The 26,386-nt window shown below is 38.8% G+C and overlaps 1 protein-coding gene across 3 annotated transcripts in view; it reads left to right on the top strand.

The window, feature by feature from the left end:
• Positions 1-26,386, top strand: part of arhgap15 (Rho GTPase activating protein 15) — a 505,752-nt gene that overhangs the window by 332,949 nt on the left and 146,417 nt on the right. For all 3 annotated transcript variants that reach the window (XM_008112886.3, XM_008112893.3, XM_008112901.2), the window contains exon 11: positions 866-943. In XM_008112886.3, the coding sequence (XP_008111093.2) occupies positions 866-943 (78 nt within the window). The remainder of the gene's footprint in view (positions 1-865; positions 944-26,386) is intronic.

Genomic DNA, 26,386 nt, shown 5'->3' with positions numbered 1-26,386 from the left:
GGAATTATTGTATGTTTAATTGTGATTTTACTACCAGGGAAGGTGGTTGATGCATGTGGGATGTTCTGCCTTACCTGCAAGATTAATTTGACTTGTTTTAGATGCTATGTACTTTGAATATTTATTGCACTGTGTCATTTGGGAACTTTTTAAAAACTACACTTCTGGACAAAATTGTGGAAGCTGTTTTGCATTTTCTGATTTTTTATGATTTTCTGAACAAAATAAGATTTTATGCAGTATTCATTTTTTTAATAAAAACAGTATGAAAAAACCTTTTCATAATTTTTGAAATAAAAGAGTAAAATACAAAAAAAAGATCAAACCCCTTTTTTGAAAAGAGTTTTCTTGACATGTTGAGATACTCTTTCTCATCAAGGACAAGACAATTTGAACATATTATTTAATGTCTATCATAGACTTGGGTGGGTAGAAAGTGCCATTTGCTGCTCTGGCCATATGACATTGTCCTTTGAGTTTGCCATGTAATTTCTTGAATACATTCTTGAAATCCTAGATTTGATGGCATTTTCACAGAGTTTCCTTAGCTTTGTTATTCAAGCATCAATTTCTGCACATGGTCACAAGCAAAGACCTTTCCCTTGGTGTTCAAAAAGATAGGTGCTATCTATTCCAAAACTTTCAACTAATTACTATTTCAGAAACAATTACTCTCGCCCCTCCCTTCAAATAAAAATAGAAAGGGGATATCATGTGACTCCAATCTATCTAGTTAATTATTACCAAGAAATTTACTGAAGTACATATTTCTCTGCATTTGTTAGGACATTTGTATTTTCTCTTGACAGACATCTTAAGTACAGTAGTCACAGAAGCCAATATGAAGTATGTTTTTCTTTTTCAGGTCTGGATGTTGATGGAATATACAGAGTCAGCGGCAATCTGGCAACGATACAGAAGTTACGATTTTTTGTCAATCAGGGTAAGTGATTCCTTTGCCCTGTAATGTTTTGTTTAGTGCTTATCTGTCTGAAATGACAATACAATGGATTTTAGAAGCTGTGGTACATTAGTGGCACAGAATGATGAGTGGCGTTTTGCAGACGAGATGAAGCGACATGTAGGGAGATACAGCAAACGGCCAGAAAATGGGTTGGAAGAGAAGAGAGGAACAGTCATATCATAAAGACAACAGAATGGTGAAGCAGGAGGGGAAAGACAAAAGAAGCAGAAAATTAGGATATGACATTGCAAAAATACTGAGCCGGAGGATTGTTTTAAAATATTTAAATGGCATTTCAGTATCAGATATAAGGAAAATAGAGAGAAGGCATTAAAAAGTCTAAAAAGACATGGGGGGAAAAATAAATGAAAGTTTTTAAAAAATAAAGAAAGAATAGCCAAAACAAAGGCAATTCAGAATGGTATCATTGGAGAGAAGAAGAGCATATATCCAGTGTCACATCTGAGCTTTTGTTTAATGATTTTATTGATTTTTAGTAAGTCTAACATTCTCCAGTAGATGCAGAAGTCAGCATCAGGTGTTAAGTTAAAGCAATCCTAAAGGCTATTCATGAGGTTCATGCATTCCATCTTTCTGTAGCATAAATTATACTACAGCAAGACTCTGATAGCTGTACATAATCACTGAGCTAACAAGGAGCATCTTTGATGTAGAACAAAACTACATATGCTAACTTAAAATCTATGTCATGGATATAGTTATGGAGATTTTCCTATTGACTGTAAGGGCCTTTAATGACTCTTCACATGGGGCTAAATTCAGCGGCATGTGCAAATTTAGCCCTGTCACCCATAAGATGGCCGGCTCCCATAAGATGATGCCAGTGTGGCTCCGTAGGTGAAGGAGAGCAGAATTGGCATGTGCCACCCCCGCAGCAACATGGGAGACTTCCAGTGTTGCCATTAGACTCAATGGGAGAAGCCACATACTCCACTCATGATCTACGCTGCCACTTGTATGATCGCCCTTAGCTGGAGCCAGGCGATGCAAGATATGGGGTGCCGGATTCCTCACGTCCCCCTCCCCCCCAAAAAGTGGAGCCCTGCCGGCAGCTGTGTGACAAGGTTGCAAGTCCTATAGTGCTACCACCTACACACATTTATTAAAGGTATCATTGAAATGTATTTCAATGATGCAATTAAATAAATATCATTTAAAGCATCTTAACTTGAGCAAGCATGGTTTTGGATCCATGAAATGAACTTTGTTCTGATTCAGATCAATTGGGGACATTTCAGAAATGTGTAAAACTTCATATGCTTCATATTTGAAAACACCTAATCAAATCTGGCATTTTTGAAAATTGCAGTTTAAATGTTCACATAAGCTTAATGCTACTGAAGAGACTCAGTAGGCGGTGACATGATCCATGGCCATCATGTAGAGGAGGGGTGGGAAAAATGCATTCTGTGGTCTACGCATGACCTTCAGGACCCCTCTTTTGAGATTCCTGAAGCCCTCCATCAAAGTTATCTGTACTCAGGTTTTTTTAATGTTGCAGGAGAGGGCAATCAGCCAAAAACAATTCCCGTGTTCTCAAATGCAATAGAACATACAAACCAATCTTCCCAATTTAACATATCCTCTTCAAATTGCTCTAAAATAAAATTGGTCCACCATACCCATGGGCTCACAATCTACAGATTCAATTCAATACAGATTCTAACATAAAAAATACTGTACGTTTGAATCCATGCTGAGGGAGACCCCATCCATTGAGGTTGAGCACTTGTGCCTTCTCAATACAGAAGCAGGCAGCTGATGTAACCTGCTCCTGCCACTACTACTACTTACACCATTTTAATGGGAATTTATAAGCCCTAATATACTATAATTTTCTCACATGAACATCCACTATCCACCTAAACTCACCTAAATCCTTGTGTATTATACATCACTCTAAAGTAGTGCTGCAGCTGTATTTGGGTCATTTATTTTTTAGGCATTTCTAACCATAGTGGATATTTATGTCCTTTAAATTATTTTATCTTTAAATTTACTTTTGTATGCAAAATAGTGTGAAGCAGTATTGAAGAGTTGCTGCGGCTAGCTTTTATTTCTTGCTCTTTTGTTAGGTGTTCTGTGTTCTCTCCTGTTCTATGAAAATGTCCTAATTTTAAGGTTCATATACATATGACACAGTTATTTCTAAAGCACAGCCTCAAATTAAGAATACAACTATAAGACATTTAAAATTGGAGGAGAAAAATCCCAGAAAGGATCAAATTCTTCCCCAATGTAGCTCCACTGAAGCCTATTTAAAACATTTCTGTGAACTTGTCATCAAATGTATGCAAAGGATTTCATCACTTTGAGTTTGATGGAATTACACCAGGGATGAACCGAGTCCTACATCTCTGTATGAAACTGAATTGCCAAATCCATCCCAAGCCACCAAGTCAGTAAAGTCATTCAACTTAAAAATAAAAAAAGTCAAAGCTCTTATTTCACCATGCAAGCTCTAGTCAGATAGCACTTCTTCCTGGTCCCAGAAGTCCTGTTTTAGATGTTCACTCTCTGTTCTCACTGCTGCTTTAAAGTACTGTGGAAGAAACCAAGCTACTTGATCAGTCATCTCTTAATGCATACTTGCCTTCACCTTCGGTCTTCATGCAAATCCCGCAGTTTGCCCAATACAACAAACTAATATGAAGGGTAATTCTTAAATGGGGTCTTTTTGTCCCTGTAAGAAGTGTGTGCACAGAGCTTCTTACCTTCATGTAATGCAATGACTGGGATACGCGACATCTGGAGATTTATTGTGAACACTCAGAAGTGTGAGAAAGGACATGAAAACTTATAAAGAACTGTTATTTCATTCTTAAATCAGTTTTGCTTGATATAGTATTGTGTCCACTTTCTCTTTATTGTTCCCAGAGAGGAGAAAGCTCTTGAATGCTCACTTTAGATTTTGTTTTTGTCTTCTCGTTTCTCATTTGTTCCAGAGTTTTGTTGCTTCTGTTAATATTATTCAACAATAAGCATTAGCCAACACTGCATGAAAAGTCCATTTAAAATGCCCCAAATTGAACAGATCATCAATCCTTATATGAGCAAACTACTTGAATGTTCATTTCTACACTGTCAGTTGGCCATGTATGATTCTTACATCAAAATGCCTGCTCTTTGGAGTGCAAAACTGACATAAATTGAGACTGTTCTCATTTCCTTGTGACTGGAATCTTGTACCGTGATTGCACATTTTTAAACATTGTAGGGAAAGCTTGAAAATATCAATTGTACCAAACTATATTTTTATAGAGAATGAACCAAAGTATGATTTCTGTCCTTGCCTTTGTGCTCTGAACATTATCAGCCAGATCAAAACTTGAATAAATGACAACTGGTAGGGATGGGGAAGGAGAAAAGAACAAAATAATTACAATTGTCAATCTTTATTGGTAAACATTTTAGAAAATGTCCTCAGATATGTATTAAAAATCCCATGGAGTAACTTTTTTCTATTTACTATGTCTTTTATCATATCACATCTTGGTTTTACATTCAGCAGCAATGACTATAACATAACAACTGTTTATTTATTTTAACCTTGTGTGTGAGGCATTCCCTTTGTACAGAAAACCAGTGATAGTGTACCTTTTTGTTAACTTTAAGGTGGCAAGATTATCTTTTATCTATGATTTATATTTCCTATTATAAATGGAAAGAATCTTGATTATAAGGGCTCAAGATGATAACATCTTTCAATATGTTTACAGCTAGAATGCACAGCTATAATAAGTCACAATGATATTTTGTAAACACTTACCTGGAAGTAAGTCTGATTGTATTCCCAGCAAGGCTTAGTTCAGAGTTGGCATGTAGGATGACTATATGTCATAACAATTCCTGGGTACACAGTTCTGAATCTAATGTTAGAATATCAACTTTGAGTCAATAGCAATTACAAAAGTACTAAGTTACCAAGTTCTGTTGATCTGGCAGATCTACTCTGATTGGAGCAATTAGATTTATAGTAGGAATGTTTCCTTTCTTTTGTTAAAAAGCAGGATTTGACACATGTGTCCTATAGTCCATTTCAATAGTTGCCATTAGATTGTATTGTTATTATTGGTTCTTGATATAGCCCTGAGTTTCATTTCAAAGTTCAGCTTCTATGCCATCCAATTATCGTTGTCAGGTTAGAGATATGGCAATTTTATTCTAGACTAAAATATTATATTCCCATTATTAGTATGTAAATTGTGTCAGAGTAATTGCAACGCAGCAGCAGTTGGATGGAATCAGTGGAACACAAAACGAAGAGACATCAGAGACGATGGTAAAACTATATACAAAGTTTTACTGTAAGCAGTAATAATCAAGACAAATGACTTTCAGACAATGGACAAACACAGGACTTGACTCTAGGCAGACAGCACTCAACTCAACTCAGAACTGAACGCAATCAGCAATGCACACACACACTTGTGTCTGGACACTCCCCAGTTCCAGCCACACATCAAGGTCATCACAGCTTCTTAGTAATTAACTCTTTCCAGACTATAGTACACTCTGGATGATGCAATCAGTATGCAATACAGGCAAGACACAAATTTCATTTAAACACTACCAATACACAAATCCCACATTAACAAATTGTATGGCTGACATCTTGTTTAGTCACTACAATGTTATAAGTCAGATGTATGACATAATTCACTTTTATAGTGCTTAAAATATTACACTTGCCAAAAGTGTCCTCAAATCCTAACTTGGAAATTATGAAGCCTCCCCTCAGAAGAAGCATTCCTAGGATGCTGGAGAGTGGCGCGGTGAGCAATGATGTTTCCAGGCTTCTCTTGGAAGCAGGGCACCCTTTGATAAGTAGAGGTAGGACTCTCCAGGCTGTCCCAACTACCAGGAGAGGACTGGACATGTCATCACTAATTTCCTGCTCTCCAGTGTCTTACAAATCCTACAATGGGAGGGGCTGCATGTCTTAAAAAGAAGCTTGGGATTGGGAAGTAGCATCAGGAGATGCAGTTACACCATTCAAACTCATCATAGCTTCAACATCTGATGCAAGTCTCAGTCTACATTATTTTACCTGTGCTCTACACTTGTATACTATATTGCCTAAGAAGAAGTGGAGATGGGATAAAAGAACACCAATTTGATGGGAAGCTATAAGGGTCAAGAAGCACATTTGGAATTTTGGGAGCATAACTTGTGTTCTGATAAATATGACTGCAGGAAGATTGCTGGCTCTTCTGGTGCATGTGGGAATTCACAAAACATCAATTTCCCAGAACGCATACCGATAAAGCTAAAAAGAAAGGAAATTGCAGAAGAACCTTGTTAAAAGGCAGATATTTTCTCTGAGCTTCATATTATATTATGTGACCTATTTTCTGTCTCAAGATATATTTTACAGAAAGCAAATTAGGGAGGTTCACAGACTCACAGCTTAATTGAAAAACTAAGTACAGTAGAGTCTCACTTATCCAACATAAACAGGCTGGCAGAACGTTGGATAAGCAAATATGTTGGATAATAAGGAGGGATTAAGAAAAAGCCTATTAAACATTAAATTAGGTTATGATTTTACAAATTAAGCACCAAAACATCATGTTATACAACAAATTTGACAGAAAAAGTAGTTCAATATGCAGTAATGCTATGTAGTAATTACTGTATTTATGAATTTAGCACCAAAATATCACGATGTATTGAAAACATTGACTACAAAAACATTGACTACTAAAAGGCAGACTGCGTTGGATAATCCAGAACGTTGGATAAGTGAATGTTGGATAAGTGAGACTCTACTGTACAAGGTAGATGTTGGATCTGAGGCTTAGATCCAAAAGTAAACTTTTGTTAGTTGAACAGCAGAATCCGGTAACCTTTCCTTCCCAGTACTATTTTCTTTGTAATCAACCTCGCCCCATCTCACTTTCTGAGATGCTTTAGAAGCAGTTCTGGAGGATACAGGAAAAAGATGACAGGAGTTACATCAGGTGGGATGCAACACAGAATTAAAATACCATATATAACCAAAAACCCATTAAACCTATACTCAGACTATGTAGGGCAAAGTTTTCCAAACTGTGTCTTGACATGTTAGTGTGTCACCTACAGTGTGTAGATGTCTCATGCAAAAAGTGTTGGGGGACCAAAGGGGGACAGAAACATGTGATTCCTAGGACTCCTCCCCTGTCGCCTGGAACAAAGATTGCCTAGCGAGCTGGGCACCATCCTAATAGAACTGTGGTTCTCAACCTGGAGTCCCCAGATGTTTTTGACCTACAACTCCAAGAAATCCCAACCAATTTACCAGCTGTTAGGATTGTCAGGGGATGATGGGTGCAGAGTGGATTCCAAAATTCATCATCCCGGTCTCACCTCCTTCTCCAGACTGTATTCCCATGCTGAGAAACAGCACTGGTCAAACAAACACTCCAGCAGACGAAGTCCAACTGTTGATTAACTTTATTTACATGTCTATTTGCAGTTTGCATTTCTCGGCTTCAGAGCATAGCATTCATAGTCCATCTTCAGCTAATGCTCAAGCCAAACACCAGAGATAAGATAAGAAACACATTCCTCTGTCCGGAGGAAGTTCCAACCCTCAAAGGCAGGAAATCAAGCCTGATAGGTCATAGCGATCACAACAGGCTGTCAGTCAAAACTAGCCTGCTGTTAACTATTTCATTACTGAAAAATACACACTCTTGCTCATCAGCAGTAAACACTTGATTTACATTTCATACAAATACAACCATACTCCAACAAGGATTTCTAGGAGTTGAAGGTCAAAAACATCCAGAAACCCCAGGTTGAGAATCACTGTAATATAATAAACAACCTTCCTTCCCTTGGATTGATCTGGCAGCTACTTCGATTGGCTGCTGAGCCGATTCAAAGGAGGAGGGTCAGCCATCCTCTTTACGACAGCACCCAGCTCACCAAAGCAGCACAAATGATGGGACATCATTAGCTGCTGTAGGTCAGGCGGACGGGAAAACTGGCCTCTCCCAGCTGCAAAGGCCTACTGGGAGAAGCCCCTGTGTTTCCCAAGTCCTTTCCCTCTACAGCTGGGAACAAAGGAACAAAATGGAGCAACTATAAAGAAAACTACTGAAGTATTACATTTTTTATTCTTGCACATATTTACATATTGTTATGCATAAATGTCAAAAATCTTGGAAGTATATGTTATTATGTTATTATATTGTCATATATATAATCATATATTTTTTAAAAATAGAAATGAAAGGTTATCATGAGATATGTTGTGACACCATACATTTCATTTTTATAATAGCTCTTATGAGGAATTAAACCATGTGCTTCAAGCAAATGTCCAAGTTTTAAATTTATACTGTTTTAAAAATAAAATTGTTAAAAATATTCCATAAATCAGGAAGCTTCAGAGTCAGGGGGCAGGGTGAACTCATTTTAAGGATTTGTTAAACCATGATGAAACACTATACCTATACCGTATATACTTACGTATAAGCCGACCCGAATATAAGCCGAGGCACCTAATTTGACCACAAAAAAACTGGGAAAACATTGACTCCAGTATAAGCAGAGGATGGTAAATTTCAGAAATAAAAATAGATACCAATAAAATTACATTAATTGTGGCATCAGTAGGTTAAATGTTTTTGAATATTTACAGAAAGTTCAAAATTAAGATAAGACTGTCCAACTCTGATCAAATCATTATTCTCATCTTCTTCAATGTAAATGTGCTTATGTATCCTTTTAATAATAATAGAGTAAAATAATACATGTAATAATAATAATAATAATAATAATAAGATCAGAGTGAAATAATAAATGTATTAGTAATAATAAAAATAGAGTAAAATGAATGTAATAGTAGCAACAATATCAGAGAAAAATAATAAATGTAATAATACCAATAATAATAGAGAAAAATAATAAATGTACCATATATTCTTGAGTATAAGCTGACCCAAATATAAGCCAACCAAGACCCTCACCCGAATATAAGCAGAGAGGGGCTTTTTCAGTCTTAAAAAAGGGCTGAAAAACTAGGCTTATACTCGAGTATATACAGTATATATATATTTATAGAAACATGGTTCAAAGGCCCTCTAATCCAACCCTCTGCCATACAGGGATACATCACTAAAACACTCCTGAAAGGTGGAGATCCTACCTCTATTATACTCTGTTGTCACAATATTCAGTTATCACAAGCCATAAAGGTATCAGTGTTTATTATTAATTGCAGGTCCATGGTGAAAATAAGGTAAATATAAAATGCCTTTCATATCAGATCCTTCGTTTACAGAATGTTTGGCATTTGCAGACTATCTTGACCTTTGAATAGCCTTATTTGCATATTAACTTTAAAATACAGCACATCATCCATAGGTCAATTATTGCATTTTTAGAATCCATACACACATTTCAGGGTAGGGACATTGCTTTGTCAAACTTTAATATATCTCAAATCTTTAAAAAGAACATAATGTCCATTGTTCTTGTGAAAGAAAAGACATATTATTAGCCTTGGGAGTCTGTAAAATCATTTTAGAAGATGGCACATTTTTATAAAGTAAAATGTCATCTGGCATTAATAGAAGTTGATTTTATTTGCCACAATAATAAGTTGAAAAATAAAATGGTTCCTGAGTGAATCTTGTATTTAATACAACATTAAGTTTAAATTCTAGCATTAACCAAATAACATAAGATGTGAACAACAAATATGTTGGCCAACTGAGAATATTTATTAACTAAATAATTTAATAATAAAGAAAATAACTCGTTGATTAATTGTTACCAAGTAAAAATTACAATAAAACTGTCTTGATCCATGCTTTGCAGAAGTACCATTACTGTCTGTGCAGTTGTTTAACAAGGATTTAATTGGAAAGATAAGTGAATGCACATTTAAAAGTATTGTTAATTTGCTTTATAATCACCCAATCCTTCACAGTATTGACAGCACCAGGCACATACCCTTCTCTCTTTTACAAGTATTATTTTCCATATGTGCACAATAAATTCTGGCTCTGTAATTGGAAATTTTATGGATTCTAACATACCTTCAGCACTGGATTCATCAGTGCTGAATCCCCTTTGTAAAGGTACCACAGTAGTAATGGTATCAGTCACTATTAGTTGTTGCACAAAAATGTGAACCTATCGCTAGTTTTGCATGTGGGTGTGTGTGTCACATGTATGTATATTTCTGCACCTTTTATTGCATTAGGACTTAAACATGCACATAAATGTACCCATAATTTAGCTACCTTTAATCTGTTGAGCCTACCTGTATGTACTGACAAGCATTACGTCACCCACCTTGTGGGAAATAATAGTGTCCCATTCATGCTAACATCAGATTTGCAACTCCTTTTTGCATATTCCCCCAGGCCAATGGAATAAACGATGCTTTACATCATTCACATTTCATGTATCAACAACCTAGGAAAGGAAGAGATATGTGCAATGGAAGCATTTTACAAGAGTCTGTCCATGTTCCATTATTCAAGGTTTGTGTTGTTAAAAATAAAATATGAAACCTGTACAGATTTTTCAGGGGGGAAAACCTCCTGCCAGAACCGAATGTACGCAGCAGCTCGCATTCAGAAGGAAAACTTGTGTCAGTAGCGCCACTGTCTTTTAAGCCCCTGACGAAGGATTGAAGTTGCCTTTGAAAGTGTCTCATCAGGTCAGTGAAAATGGGCTGGGTAGTTTTTAAAGCAAGGTTTTAAAGAAGAAAAAGAAGCGGCAGCATCTATATTTTATAGCTGTATTAAAAAGAAGAAGCAGCCGCCTAAGAAAATAAGGAGCCAGTGAAAAGCACCCAGCAGTTTCCACTGACCCAACATATCCATTTCAAAGGCAGCCAGCAGCTCCGGTCCTCTTGCAGTTAACAAAGGCTCTGTGGCAGAACAGCTTTGGTGCAACCTCCCAAAGAGCAGATATAGCAAGCTCACTACAGTTTTAATGGGCCAAGAGGATCCTGAAGTCCCCGGCACTTTTAGCACATAGCAAGATCGACGGAAAATAATATATTTGAAAGGGCTAGGGAAATCCCCTCTGATAGTTTACATTTATTGTTCCGTCTCTCCCCTTTGGGAGCTTATCCTTACCGTTATCCTTTGGGAGCTTATATGGAGATTAGTGTAGCCAGTAAGTTGTATGTTATCATGAGATGTTGAGCAGATTTCCCCTGTTAAAATGCTCAGACTTGCTTCATGCATATTTTAAAAGAAATGTTTATGAAATCATTGATTATGGTGGATTGAGTTTTTGGAGGTTTTTTCTTCTTCTTGTTTTGCTTCTCTCTCCCCCCCCCCCCTTTCCTCTTTTAAGAAGCCTTTCAAAATTCACTGAACCAGATATTTCTCTATGGACGATTGTTACAGTGAATTGAACTAATTCTTAACAATGTAGGGTGCAGCCATAGCCAAGGATGGAAAACAAATTTGTGCTAAGCAATTTTTAAAGACAAATGTATCCAGTTTGTGGAGTGTTAACAAAACTAGTAATGAAAATGCATGCATATCATTCCGTTTCCTTCTACCACGAGGAAAGTAAAACAACTAGATTACGTTTGTATGTTATTTTACATATATACTCAAATAAGAGCTGCTAAAAATGATTATTTTTGCAAATTGCATGCAAACATTCTTTATTCAATGAAGAAAACACATAAACTATGCATGAATTAAGGAAAAAAGGAGGGAGTCAAGGAAAGAAAGTGTATAATGAAATCTGCATGGGTTTCCTTGTGGGAAATAAAAACAAAGGCTGATTTATGATATTGTAACTTCTGGAGATTGTGAATGCACAAATATGATCTCAAAAATTGCCTTCACAACCTGGCAGCATAACCTGACCAAAGTATTTCACCAGCATTTCAGATTGGCACCCTTGGGGAATGACTTATATCATGCTCCCAGTTATGAAGTGCCTTTGGATAAGCAGTTGGGATGAGACTCCGGACACTTTCTCCAGCTGTTTGTCCCCAAGGCACCTCAAAATTGGGAGAGCACTGATGACATTTACCAGCACTCGGAAACACTATAGTTGAGCACTGCCAGGCTGCCAATGTATGGGTGCATGGAGAGGGGTGTGTACTTAATTGTAATTATGTTGATAAAGCTCAGTCATCATAGTTAGAAAGTGACTTCATCCAATACAAAATAAAAAGAAAATACAAGTTCACTTTAGAGAAATGCTGTGCGATTAAGAAAGAGATTTTCTCAGTTGCATTACTTTATATAGTTGCCAATGGCAGATTACTGTGTTCATGTCCGAAGAGGAAATTTCTATTCAGTCCTCTGATTTCTAGCATTAAAGAGAGTGAGAAATTAAAAACTGTTCACCCTGAGAACTCTTATATTTTCAGTGTTCATATTCCCTTGGTAACTTTGCCTACCTCTTTTCTTGGATGACTACACTAAAGTTGGAATGTGTCTCCAGCTGTAACTAAATGGTCACCATTGTCACTATCTTCACAGTAAGAAGGTCATTGTGTGAGTTGCAGCTGTGGATACTATCAATGAAGAGGGATAGTCAGAACCTGTTATTTTAAGACAGTTTCCCCCCCCCCCAAATAATTCTATTTTCAATTGGTTTCAAAAGTTGTTGGCATCCTTCTCATGAGACCTCCTAGAGGACAAGATCATGGATTGGGTCTAATACCCAATCTAGTACCTAACTTAGGACATGGAGCCCCCGGTGGCACAGGAGCCCTTGGTAACATAGCGGGTTAAATCACTGAGCTACTGAACTTTCTAATTGAAAGATTGGCGGTTTGAATATGGGGAGCGGAGTGAACTCCCGCTGTTAGCCCCAGCTCCTGCCAATCTAGCAGTTTGAAAACATGTGAATGTGAGTAGATCAATAGGTACCGCTTTGAAAGGAAGGTAACAGCGCTCCATGCAGTCATGCTGGCCACATGATCTTGGAGGTGTCTACAGACAATGCGGCTCTTCAGCTTAGAAATGGAGATGAGCACCAACCCCCAGAGTCGGACACGACTAGACTTAATGTCAGTGGAAAACCTTTACCGTTACTTAACTCAGAACATATCTTAAAGAGAAAGTAGAAACTTATTCAAAATAAATTTATTCAAAAGTGTACTATCCAGTCAGATGAACCACTGCATGATTTTTTTTATTTATGTTGACTAGAGAGACGGCTAGTTAATTGCTTCTCATTTTCTCTATTGCCAAGAAATGTGCACCTTTGTGCTTCACATTGCTACATGCTTCCCTTTAATGCACTTAGCATTGTTTATTTATTTATTTACAGTATTTATATTCCGCCCTTCTCACCCCGAAGGGGACTCAGGGCGGATCACATTACACATATAAGGCAAACATTCAATGCCTTAACATAGAACAAAGACTAGACAAACACAGGGCTCCGAGATGGCCTCGAACTCATGACCTCTTGGTCAGAGTGATTTGTTGCAGCTGGTTGCTCAACAGCCTGCGCCACAGCCCGGCCCATGTTCCATGTTAGAGTAACTTACATCCAAAATATAAGGACCATTTTAAAATATATTGCCATTGTGGTATGGGCATGCAATCAAGATTATTTGATATTCACTTACAATTCACTTACATATATTCACTTACAAATATATGATGTGTTTTTCTTCTTCTTGAAGTACTACAAACAACACACACTTTGTTGTGTTTTAGCATTTATGCTCTGTTGTCATATCTTTCCCACATTACATAAGACTTGGTCCTCCATATATATCTATATATATAAAAGAGTGATGGCATCAGGGCAGCGGACAAAACAACAAAACTACAGGCCCCCCAACCTCGAAATTTGACAACACAACCCATCATTCACGGCTCTAGGTTGATACAACAAAAAGAAAAGAAAAATAAAGTCCTAATTACAGGGAGAGGAATAATAATTTTTATCCAATTGCTGCCAGTTGGAAGGCTTATATTGCACTGTATAATTTTTATATATGTGTCTTATTGTAAGCCGCCCTGAGTCCCCTGTTGGGTGAGAAGGGCGGGATATAAATATTGTAATAAATAAATAAATAAATAAATAAAATAAACTCCGCCCACTTGGTTTCCTAGCAACCTACTCAGCCCAGGGGACAGGCACAGTTAGGCCTCACTTAGGCCTCTTCCACAGATTATCAGATTTTAACTGGATTATATGGCAGTGTAGACTCAAGGCCCTTCCACACAGCTATATAATCCATTTAGAATCTTATATTATCTGCTTTGAACTGGGTTATCTTGACTCCACACTGCCATATAATCCACTTCAGTGTGCATACTAAACATAAAGACTACCATACAACAGACATTCAATACCACCACTACCTCAACAATTTCTCACCAACACCACCAGACAACGCCACAGCAACGCGTGGCTAGGCACAGCTAGTGTATGTGTATATATATATATATATATATATATATATATATATATATATCGGGAGGACCAAGTCTTATGTAATGTGGGAATGTAATGTAATGTATGACAACAGAGTATATATATATATATATATATATATATATATATAGTATTTCACTTAGTCCCTGCAACATGGCTTTTTGTGCATATGTCATATGCAAGGGGTTTGTATAGGAGGGCTGAACATCACACCTTTTATATGAGCTGATATAGCCCCACATAACATCCTTCGATATTTTATGTCACAACCATAATCATGACATTGCATCAGTTCCATGGCCTCTGTGCAGCAGACAATCCAATCAGCATGTAATTCATTTTGGAAATGGCTGCTTGTGAGATCAAATTAGAGTGGCTTGCTTTCTGTATCTGATCTGTGCAGGTTTATTGAGATAAGTAAAGGACCATTACAAAAGGTCAGTGAGACGGGAATTATATTGGAGATATACAAACAATGTAAAATAGCAATGCAAACAAAATTAGGCTTACCTTTCAGCTTAAAATGTGGAAAACACTAAAATAATCCACTTTGGGAACAAGTAGCAGCTCCTGTGTTTCAGTGAATAGGTAAACATCATGGTATTTCTTGGATTCAAATATTTTGTGCATAAATGGCTTTTATGTACAATTTTCATATTTCAAGAAATATTAAATGTGATCTCTTCCACAAAGCAAGAAGAAAGTTAACTATTCAGAGAGCATAAGTCAAGTCTTTCTATCTCCTGCTCTTATTTCCTCTTCTCTCACACACTATCCATACACATCTCATTACCCTTGAAAAACCAGACATGCTGTCCAATTTCAAGTATTGACCTGATAGTGCGCAAATATGGCTCAAATCTGTGTTCATCTTTTTTGGCACTTAGGGCAACATTGGAAGGTGACCAACTGCTCAAGATTGGCAGCTAATTTGCATATTTGTTAATGCCAATAAAATTTGCATTAATTTGCAATATGTTTACTTTTTGAATATTTTCATAACTTTGCTGAGTGCCCATTTCAAAACTGCAAACATACAGCTTGAACAAATGCTCACTCTCTTTGTTGCTAAAGTTATCGGATGGCATCAGTTCACATTGTAAGTCTGGTTTTCTTACCCACTGAACACTAACCACTCTGGGTCCCCCTGGGGGAGAAGAGCGGTATATAAATTAAATAAATAAATAAATAAATAAATAATCGCTCTGGGGGGAAAAGTGTGGGGGGGGGGGTAAACAGTCCTCCAGAGTTCTTCTGCTCAATGTCTTTGGAAATTACCAGAAGAGGCATACATCCACCCACACACCTCTACAGGAAAACTGATCCATCTAGGCCTCTTGTTGTATACTTTGTTATTAACTGCCCCTTTGGAGTTTCCAACCACTGGCATCCGAGATCCCTTGTAACAGAAATGTCAATAAGTAGGTGTGGGGTCTACTATCTAAAAAATCAGCTTAGTTAAATACCTAACAAAGGTCCTTTTAACACTGCCATAAAAATCCAGATTATGTGCCTTGAACTGGATTATATGGCAGTGTAGATGCAGATAATCCAGTTCAAATCCAGTTCAAAGCAGATAATGTGGATTATCTGCTTTGATAATCTGGATTATATGGCAGTGTAATTGAGTCTCACACAGTTGAAAACCATAAAATTAAAACATGGAAGTGTGAGGGAGTCAGAATCTATATATAAATGTAACCAGAATTGGGTTTGGTAGAAGCCAGAGTGTCCACAGATATGAGGTTCCTTCCACACTGCCCCTACATCCCAGGGTCTGATTACAGAGTATCTTCTTATCCCAGATTATCTGGCAGTGGAGACTCATATAATCCAGTTTAAAGCACATAATCTGGGATCAGATCGTGGAATTTAGGACAGTGTAGAAGGGGCCTGAGATTTATCAACCCAAAAGGAACTCCAAGTCAATATGATTGGTGTGAGTTAGATTGTATCTTTCTTTCTAAAAGCCAGATGTGCAGATCCAACCAATAATTCTATATATACAATCCTTAAGATACATTTAAAATGGCAGGAACATATATATGGAAGGCTGGGACTGAAAATTGTAAGATATTGCTTACGACGTTGCCAGTCGGCCGCCTATGATTCTCTGTTTCATAAAGGGGTGTCGTGAACCCAGTGTCCCACACCCCGCATTGCCCGGTTCCAGCAAAGGACAATCAGATGGAGGAAACGTGAGCATGCATGGTGCAAGTGACTTCCCACCATACATTTCAATGGCAACATGGGAGCACTCTCGTGTTGTCCTGGCAGCAGCATGCACCATCTCCACCTTCCTTCACCCACAGAACCGTACCAGCATCATGTAATGGGAGCCAGTCGGCTTGGTGGGTGATCAGGGCTAAATCTGTGCATGCCACCAAATTTAACCCTGTGTGAAGAGGTCAACAAGCTAGTATTTCTCAAAACATTACACTAAGAAGAAAATCTGCCCCTGCCAAGTTGCCACATTAGAAAAGTTCCACGGGCCTTATCTAGCCAAGGAACTGGCACACAAAGATTTTCAATGCTACTGACGTTTACAAAGTACATCTAGTACTAGCAGTTCTTAAAATAAATCACTAATGTCCTTCTGTTAATGCAGATCCCAGAGTTACTTTCACTCAAGAAGGGACACAGATTTTTATAATGCTCCACCCATATGAGCACATATTGATTTAATCTGCAAGTGCTTCTCTTCACATAAAGACTCGTAGAAAGCTTAACCAGAGTTTTGTTACGTACTGTTTTGATGTGTGTTTGGCAGCCTTTTCCTGATTTTAAACCAATTTCTCCTCATTATTACTTGTCCTACATCTACTCTGTCCCCAAGATGAAGCATTCCAGGTTTCTCTAGTCCAGTTCAGACCTGGTCATAGCTCAGTAGTAATTCGCTCACCAGCAATGCCTTCAGATCCTTCAGGACAGGAGGAAACAATTCTCTGCTGGGCTCCAGTGGTTGTTGGCAGTCAGAACTTTAAACAAAAAGAGAAGGGAGTTTTCAAACATTTTGCCTTTTATTAACACAATGTTGAAAAGCAAATGGACTTCAGATGACACCAAATTAAAGGCCTATGAAGCTTCACAGAACTTCCCAAGATGTGTGGGAATATAATAATAAAATGGAGCTAAGTGCAGGATGGTGTAAGAGAGTGAGAGGGTGATGGGATTAATAATAAAAAGATGTTATCAGGGAGAAAGCTGTGTAGGAAGAGCAAGGAAGAGCTGGTGGCGGCAGCATGGAAGCAATTGGGAAGCATGCTGTGATATCTAGAGTCTTCTGCTTCTTCTGAACATAAGTTCTCAGGAGACATATGGCATTCCCTACAGCACTCCTAATTAGCAGCCCTCTTTAAGGCATTAAGACTGCAATCTCATACAAATTTACCTGGAAGTAATTCCCACTGAACTTGGTATAGCATACTTCCCAGTAAGGATCATATTACAAAGTGAAAAGTACTGGGGGAAGATCCTGAACATTTGCACAAGAGGAGAACAGAGTGATATATAGAAATAAAGACAGAAAGATTCCATCATTTTGGTCAGTTACATACTTGAAAAAAGAATCTTCCCCATAAGATATGCTTGTCTGCCTTATTTCTGGCCTCCCCATTTATTTCATTTGAAATGGACTATTGAGGTCCTGAGTGAAATGCTCTCAAGACTGCTCATTTTAAACAATCTTGGGATACCACAATACAGCCTAAAGGGAGCTTCAGAAAGCCATTATCCAAAAGCTTTGTAAGTAGAGACACTTTTGTAAAGTCATTAATACAATCTATTCTGGTTAGCTCAGAATTCTGATCCACAAACTAGTGGCTTTATTGTGCTGAAATAATGATGTGATGTTAATTTGCATTTACACACATCAGCAGAACTGGATTGTGAATTAGAGCCAAGGAAATTACTCATGAAAACTACAGAGCTACTAATGTGCAACAAGTGAATGTTAGTGTTTCCTTTCTGTTTAGTTTCTGTGGTTCTTTGGTTTATATACAGTGGTAGCTACTAGCTAGCCAGTATAAATGCTGGCTACACTATAAAATGCCAACAGTACTTGACGCTCATGCAATATCATTCTGGGGACAAATAATCATCTACCACGCTGGGGAATTTGAGTTTTCCATGGTATTTGTGGCATCCTTTGCACTTCAAAATACAACAAAAGCACATGACATGGCAACTTGGATAACAGTAGGTGGGAAATACTTTCTTCTTTCTCTCTTACTCTTCCCCACCTTTCTCTTGAAATGCTTTCCATTACAAATACATGCCCTTGTATATAGATCATAGAGGTTTTTTAAAAAACAGTTCACTGAAACAATATCAGGAAATGTAAAATGTAGACAGGCATAGAAAAGTTCAGCTACTTCATTGAAAAATAATGACTCTAGATTCTTAGTTTGGATTTACTTGTTTGTTTAAAATCTTGGAAGAGAGTATGAAAGTTATTGTCAAGGACAGAACGCCACAAGGTTCAAGATAACAGAGTTTATTGGATTACAGAACTCAAAAAATGCCCGTAAAATACAAGGGCCAGGCAGTATTAGCCTTTAGGAGCAAAAAGGGGCAAGGAAAAACGTTCAAAGATAAACCGGATTAAACCGGAGTTTAATCCGGGTAAAAACAAACTGCTTGCTTCAGCCTGGGGATAAACAAAACAAAAGCCGAGGAACAAAAGATACAAAAGAATGCAACTAATTGGCAGCAGATTCCTCTCTGCTGCCAACACTGTGCTTAGAGTAACTTGCGTCGCTCCCACACACACAGCAGACAGGATTTCCAACACGAACAGATCAGCCAAGGATTGTAGCAGTAGAGTAGACCCAGTTCCTTTCCGTAGATCAAAGCCAGAAGCAGACGTTTGTAGATTCCAAGTCCAAGAAGGGGGAAGACAAGCCGTGGTCAGTTCAATCCGAGTTTTCAAAGCAGGAGATGGCGTCCGTCAAGAAGACGACGGAAGGTCAAGGTCTCAGCACAGGAAAACACACCAGTCTTCAGGAAAGCGTCCCACACAGATCCCAAGCGTTCGTCCAGATTACCTTGCCCAACGCAATTTGCAATTGCTCCCAAGCCCCATTTTATGCCAGTTACAAATCCTCATCACTGTCAGCTGTCCTCCTTAACCCGGGCGTTTCCTCATCACTTTCCTCATCAGAGCTGGAACACCTCTGACTACGCCCCACAGCATCTCCAGCTGTGGATCCCGTCCCATCCCTCCAGCTAAGCCATGGGTCTAATCCTGAAGGTCCCCATTCATCTTCTATCCCATTATGACCAGTGGCACCCAATTCCTCCCTTACCCGAGTCCAATCCATCTCATCCTCCTCCGAGCTAACCAGCCCCTCCTCCATTCTCTCCGTAAACCCCTCAAAAGACTCTTCGTCAGATGGTGCTGCAAAAATGTCTCGCAGTCTTTTTCTTTCTCGCTCCTCGAGAGTATCTGACTCTCGAGGAGTCTTACGCCCACGTCTGTCAGTAACAGAGCCATGAGGCTCAATCATAACAGTTATAATTGGGATTTGCAGGTGTGTCCCCCCATTTCCAGGAAAGATGTGGATCAGCACACCAGAAACACAAGAAGTATAATCATTTAAATAATCAATCCCCCCCCCCAGACTGAGGGGGGGGCGGTCAATTAGCTTCCCGCTTCCCAGTTATACCCTAAGAGGACTTTTCAGCAGCCCCAGTTTCTGGAGTTTGTAATGGGCTTCAGCAGGGGCAGATTTTACAGTCTGCTCTGCATTTTGTGGAGCCGGTTTCAACCTGGATCTGGGATACAGGGCATCTGCTGCAGCACATTTTTTTGGACAGAACTCAGACTTCCTTTGAACTTTTTAAAATACATGGTATACTCTTAGATGCACATTGCAGCACACATTGCCAGTGTGTGTTTTGTGGCCACATCAGCTTTTAGATGACTTTGAAATGCATTATATGGTTAGTGTAGAAGGACTCATAGCCCAATGTTCAAACCACGACACTTCGTTGAATCCCCCAATGTATCATCTCTGCTATCATGTGTATGGGCAAGATTACATTCTGCCTCAAAAGAGTGATTCTACCTCCCTTTTTTATGGAGCCCTCAGTGGTGCAGTGGATTAAAACGCTGAGCTGCTGAACTTGCTGACTGAAAGGTCGGCGGTCAAATACGGGGAGCAGGGTGAGCTTCCGCTTTTAGCCCCAGTTTCTACGAACTTAGCAGTTCGAAAACATGCGAATGTGAGTAGATCAATAGGTACCACTTCAGCGGGAAGGTAATGGAGTTCCATGCAGTCATGCCGGCCTCATGACCTTGGAGGTGTCTACAGACAATGCCGGCTCTTCGGCTGAGAAATGGAGATGGGCACCAACCCCCAGAGTCAGACATGACTAGACTTACCGTGAGGGGAAAACCTTTACCTTTCTTTATACTCTTAACTAGAATCCTGTACTAGTTTGTCTGCACTTGCAAAATCAAGCACAACACAGCAATGATGAATGCCTCTGCTCTACTCCAGAGTAAATTCAGAATAGTGTAATTGGATGAGAAAGCCTAGTATCTCCAAAGTGGTATCTAATTAAGATCAGTAATTCGGATCTACTCCAGAGTAGAATCATAGAATCATAGAATAGTAGAGTTGGAAGAGACCTCATGGGCCATCCAGTCCAACCCCCCGCTAAGAAGCAGGAAATCGCATTCAAAGCACCCCCGACATATGGCCATCCAGCCTCTGCTTAAAAGCCTCCAAAGAAGGCGCCTCCACCACAGTCCGGGGGAGAGAGTTCCACTGCTGAACAGCCCTCACAGTGAGGAAGTTCTTCCTGATGTTCAGGTGGAATCTCCTTTCCTGTAGTTTGAAGCCATTGTTCCGTGTCCTAGTCTGCAGGGCAGCAGAAAACAAGCTTGCTCCCTCCTCCCTATGACTTCCCCTCACATATTGGTACATGGCTATCATGTCTCCTCTCCGCCTTCTCTTCTGCAGGCTAAACATGCCCAGCTCTTTAAGCCGCTCCTCATAGGGCTTGTTCTCCAGACCCTTAATCATTTTAGTCGCCCTCCTCTGGACGCTTTCCAGCTTGTCAACATCTCCCTTCAACTGTGGTGCCCAAAATTGGATACAGTATTCCAGGTGTGGTCTGACCAAGGCAGAATAGAGGGGGAGCACGACTTCCCTGGATCTAGACGCTATACCCCTATTTATGCAGGCCAGAATCCCGTTCTGGATTGGAGGGAAAAGCCCAGTATCCCCCAAGTGGTGTCTAGTTGAGATCAGTGCCTTCATTCTATTCCAGAGTAGTGGATTTGAGGGGAAAGCTAAATATCCACTTAAGGTTTTCTTTTTTAGTGTAGGTAGGAATTGCACTCTCTCATGTTATAAATCTGAAAATTGATGATTTTGGGAGAAAAGGCAAGAAAGAACAACGTGTGATGGGATCTGAGAAATGATTTGCTTTCTAATGCAATGGGACATAATAGTACAGTAATATCACACACACACACACACACACGTGAGATAACAGCATGCTTTAGGGAACAATAACTGAGCAGGTGGTTTTAAAATGGTTTCAGGTAAGATGCAAACTGACTCAGGTTGCCCAAGGATGTCAATAAATGAAGTTACAAGTCAGTATTAGAAATAGAAATCACTAAAAATTAAAATTATTTGTCTTCTGAGATTTATCTCTCAGTCTAAGGACCTCATTAGGGATTTTTTAGTGACCTGGGACTTTTGGAGGACACTGGAAGGACAGACCCTGGATGCCATTAGATGACACATGGATACTACCGGCCGGGCTCCATCTTTCCAGGGTGTTGCAAGCATCCTAAGATGCTGAAAAGAGAACATGGGAGGCTTCCCATGTTAGCATTGGGGAAAATTGGGCGGTGACGTTTCCCCCCATGGGATAGGTAAGTTGATAATGTGGGCGATACAGGGTATAGGGTGATGGATTCCCCGACTGCCCACCAGATTCGCCATGATGAATGGTGAATCCCTCTACTATCGCCTGTAAATTGGACCTCAATGTGATGAGGTTCTTAGTGTTCAGCCTCTTTATTTTGAGACCTAGAGTTCTGTGTGTAGCAACATATATTTTAACATGGCACAGATATTTTTATGATCAAAGAAATTGTTAGTGAACACTAACTATGACACATCTTTATGTGGTAGTGCACTATTAAGATGTATTTAATACCTCTTACTACAATAAATTCTTCTCTTATTTTAGGGAAAGCAATTTTGCTTTTAGATTTTCTGAAATTCAAGCAGTGTTTCAATTTAGGTTTCACTGAGCCTATACAAAAAAAAAATCTGTGTTTTTATTTTCTCAGAACCAAGACACATGACAAAGTACTCCAACATAATGCGTATAATTGTAAGCTGATGTATCCAGAACTTAAAAAACAGAATAAATAATTTAGTTTTCACACATGGACAATTCTAACTAAAAACTGTGAATACAGCCCCCTCTGAACATATTTTATGTTAATAGATTCACTGATATGAAAGGCATCTAATTGTATAATGTATTATTAGCCATTTTCTTTGGCATCCTATTAATGTTAAATAATGGTAACATTTTATAGCATCCATAGCAAAATTTCTAATTCTACCCACAAAAGAGTAAGCTACATAGTAATAACATTCCCCCTGCTCAGCTATCTAGCTTTTCTGATGTACTGAATAATTGTTGGATAAAAATATTGAATACAAGCTGATGTCATGTGAAACTTGTGCTGTGAAATATGTGTGTATGGGTAAAACAGAGAAACTTAAAAATGTACAAAAGACAAGCATATATACTGTGTATGAGTTGACCTCACATATATGTAAAAAACAGGTTTTAAGGCCAAAATTAAGGATAAGTTGAGGGTTGTTCATCTGAAAATGGGAAGTGCCAGCACTGCCTTAGGGGGCTACTCCATCCCCACCCCCCAGCATACAAAGAGCCAGTTTGCCACTCTATAAAAGGAAAGGGATTTTTCCTTTTCTTTATTAATGTTACATTACAATCTTACCACTTAACAAAGTGGAACCACATCCATCTCAAAGAACAGTGGTGAAATCATTGGAGAACTTTTCAAAGATGATTTGAGGGGAAGCACCAAAGGGCTGCCACCACCATTTTACCATTTACCACCAGGTGTCCACAAAGGTCAGAAGTGGTGCCATGGTAGACAGAATAGAGGGATCAGTGCTTCTTTTAGGTTCTCTTACGATGGTCTAAACTCTCACGTTTCAGCTTTGTACTCAGAGGAGGGGATGGCTCCCATTTTATTATGAGCACTAAGGTACTGTACCCCATGTAAGGGTCACCTTAGTCCTAAATCAGAAATTATTTGAAGACACGCAGTAACAACAATCCAGATTTTTAGTCAGTTTTTGACTAAAGTTTCTAGATTTATCCATGAGTATATACATATATAAGGTTTAGCCAAAGAAACCACTTGGGGCCCATCCAGACAGGGTTCATAATGCTGGAGCTTCTGTAGTTTTACTGGAGACGACATCTCCGGTAAAACCGAATTAATTCGGGACAAAGCAGGAAAACCCTGCTCTGTCCCAAATTAATTAGGTCCTGAAAGACTTGGTTTTAATCCAGAATGGGCCCTAGGATTACCATGGAGGCAGTCCACACAGCCCTCTCTTTTTTTTCCAGGTTGAATCAGCCCGGAAAACCCAGAGGGCTGTAACCCTTTAAAAACCCTTAAAAATAAAATAACTCGACCAATCGCCATTAACGTACTGCCAAAGTCCTCCTGGTGGGCACATAAAAATGATGTGCCAGGAGAAGTGGGTGAGGAGGCAAATCACTCCTCGTTTCCCTTCTCCTGGAGGGTCATTTCTATGCGCCCAACAGAAGGACTCTAGCACCACGCCAATGGCAGCTGGGTAAGTTATTTTTATTTTTTAAGGGTTTTTAAAGGGTTTTTGGGGAGGGGGTTACGGTGTCTGAGTGTTCTCCCAGAAAGTTCCGGGAAGGCATCTAGACACCCACCGCCAAACCCATGGCCTTTGTGATCTGCTGTGGGGACAGAAGACCACCCCGACCCAGGTTTTTTAAACCCAGGTCAGTGTGGACTTCTTCTCTGCATGGAACCGGCCTTGGTTTACCCCATTCATACAGATTAATGAACTTTGAATCGTGCAAGTTAAAATGCATCATACAGAGTGCTAGATAGGCTCCAAATATTAAGTACAGTCCCCACAAGATTTTGTCAGAGTTTTATATTATTTGTGTAATTTCTTAAGTGAAAATGAATAAGTGTTTGCAGGAATCATGTCTCATCTGTGTTTGACCAGCAGCAATCAAGACACCTGCTTTAGATTGAGGGCTATTAATAGAGTCTGAGTAAGTCTTATGTTAGTGTTGTTAGAGTGTTGTAAAGTGCAGTGTTGTGCAGTGTTGTGAAGTGCAGTGTTGTAGTGTGTGCTGTGATGGTGGCAAAGATGGTATTGCTGCTGAAGAGCTACTGAAGGAGAACCGAAGAGAGGTTTGAAGACGGAGAGTCCAGAAACCACAGAGGTTAAAGCTTCAAGATAAGAAAGCTTTGTTTTTGCTGCTGATAAAAGCAAAGGACTGTGTTTTGTATGTTTTGTTTATATAAATCTTTCTTTACCAAAGGACAGTTTTGTTTTGGAGTTATTCTCCCTGGACAAGGGTGCAACTTCCACAGAAGGGGTTGAGAGTTTGGAACCCAATTGGCTAGCTGCGACAGATTTGTCCTTAAGTTGAATTTGTATGTAAGTCAGAACAGGTACATTTTTGAGTGTAACTGCAGCCGAGTGTGTGTGTGTGTGTGTTTTGGATAGCATAGGGAAGGGCCTCTGTTCAGAAGATTTCACCTCACTTTCTGTCCCTGTGACAACTGGATTTTGAAAAATTTCGCTTATTGTAGAAACAAGGATTGGTGATACCCTGTTTCCCGGAAAATAAGACCTAGTAGAGATTTTGCTGAATTGCTAAATATAAGGCCTCCCCCAAAAGTAAGACCTAGCAAAGATTTGTTTGGAAGTATGCCCACCAAACAGAACACCAGAGCATGCAGGATCAGTAAATGTAAGTACCATAGATTGTTGTACATGGAAACAGTGGTAGTAACAAGAAATTCTTGATAGGATTCAGTTTGTCTGGTTATGCTGGTTTATGATTACAACTACTGTACATTTATTATAATAAATGTTCATTTTTTGGTTCAACAATAAATGTGAATTCTTCTTCATGGAAAAATAAGACATCCCCTGAAAATAAGACCTAGAACATCTTTGGGAGCAAAAATTAATATAAGACACTGTCTTATTTTCGGGGAAACACGGTAAAGCTTCAGTGAAAACACCTTTTCCCTATGAAAACTCTTTCACTAATGAATTTCCCTTCTGAGAGGTAGATTTCTCTCATTTCATGTTGTCTCACCCCATTCTTAACTATGAGTCGTTTGTAAATCAGATGTTTGTAATTCAGCGATTGCCTGTAGTAACTAAGGTAATCCACTAAAATAGAACTTTTGTAATACTTCTTTAATCTGAATTCCATTTCATGCAGAGACTAGACCACCTGTCTCTCCTATAATACAGACAAGAAAGATAGACACATGGACAATATGCAAAAAGGTGAACAATACATCTTCCTAAGTGTTCATTGCCTTGCTAGTTATCCCTTTAGCCTAGGGCTGAAGTTGAATCTAGATAAACTCCCTAAACATTTGCCTTATACACAAAGTCCGTTTTTATACTCTTCTTTGCTATAGTGAATCAATCAATTAATCTGCAATCCTGAAACAAATCTGTCATAGCAAGGGATCAAATAGGAGATATCAGCTCTGAAACCATTCCTCTCAGTCTAAGAAATTAAGAATTAGCTTGCATTTAATTCTTTTAACATATCTAATGATACAAGTAGGTTAAGTTGAATATTTTGTTAAAATTCAAATAATGAAAGCTGGAATCATTTAATATCTTATTGAGACACTACAAGAATGTAGCTATAGGGCAGGGTAAAATGTAAATAAGAATCTCACTGAGCCCAGTCAACATTTTT

The sequence above is a fragment of the Anolis carolinensis genome, chromosome 1, assembly GCF_035594765.1.
Source record: "Anolis carolinensis isolate JA03-04 chromosome 1, rAnoCar3.1.pri, whole genome shotgun sequence".
Classification (NCBI taxonomy): domain Eukaryota; kingdom Metazoa; phylum Chordata; class Lepidosauria; order Squamata; family Dactyloidae; genus Anolis; species Anolis carolinensis.
The sequence above is the reverse complement of the archived record's forward strand: the minus strand, read 5'-3'. Positions and strand labels throughout refer to the sequence as shown.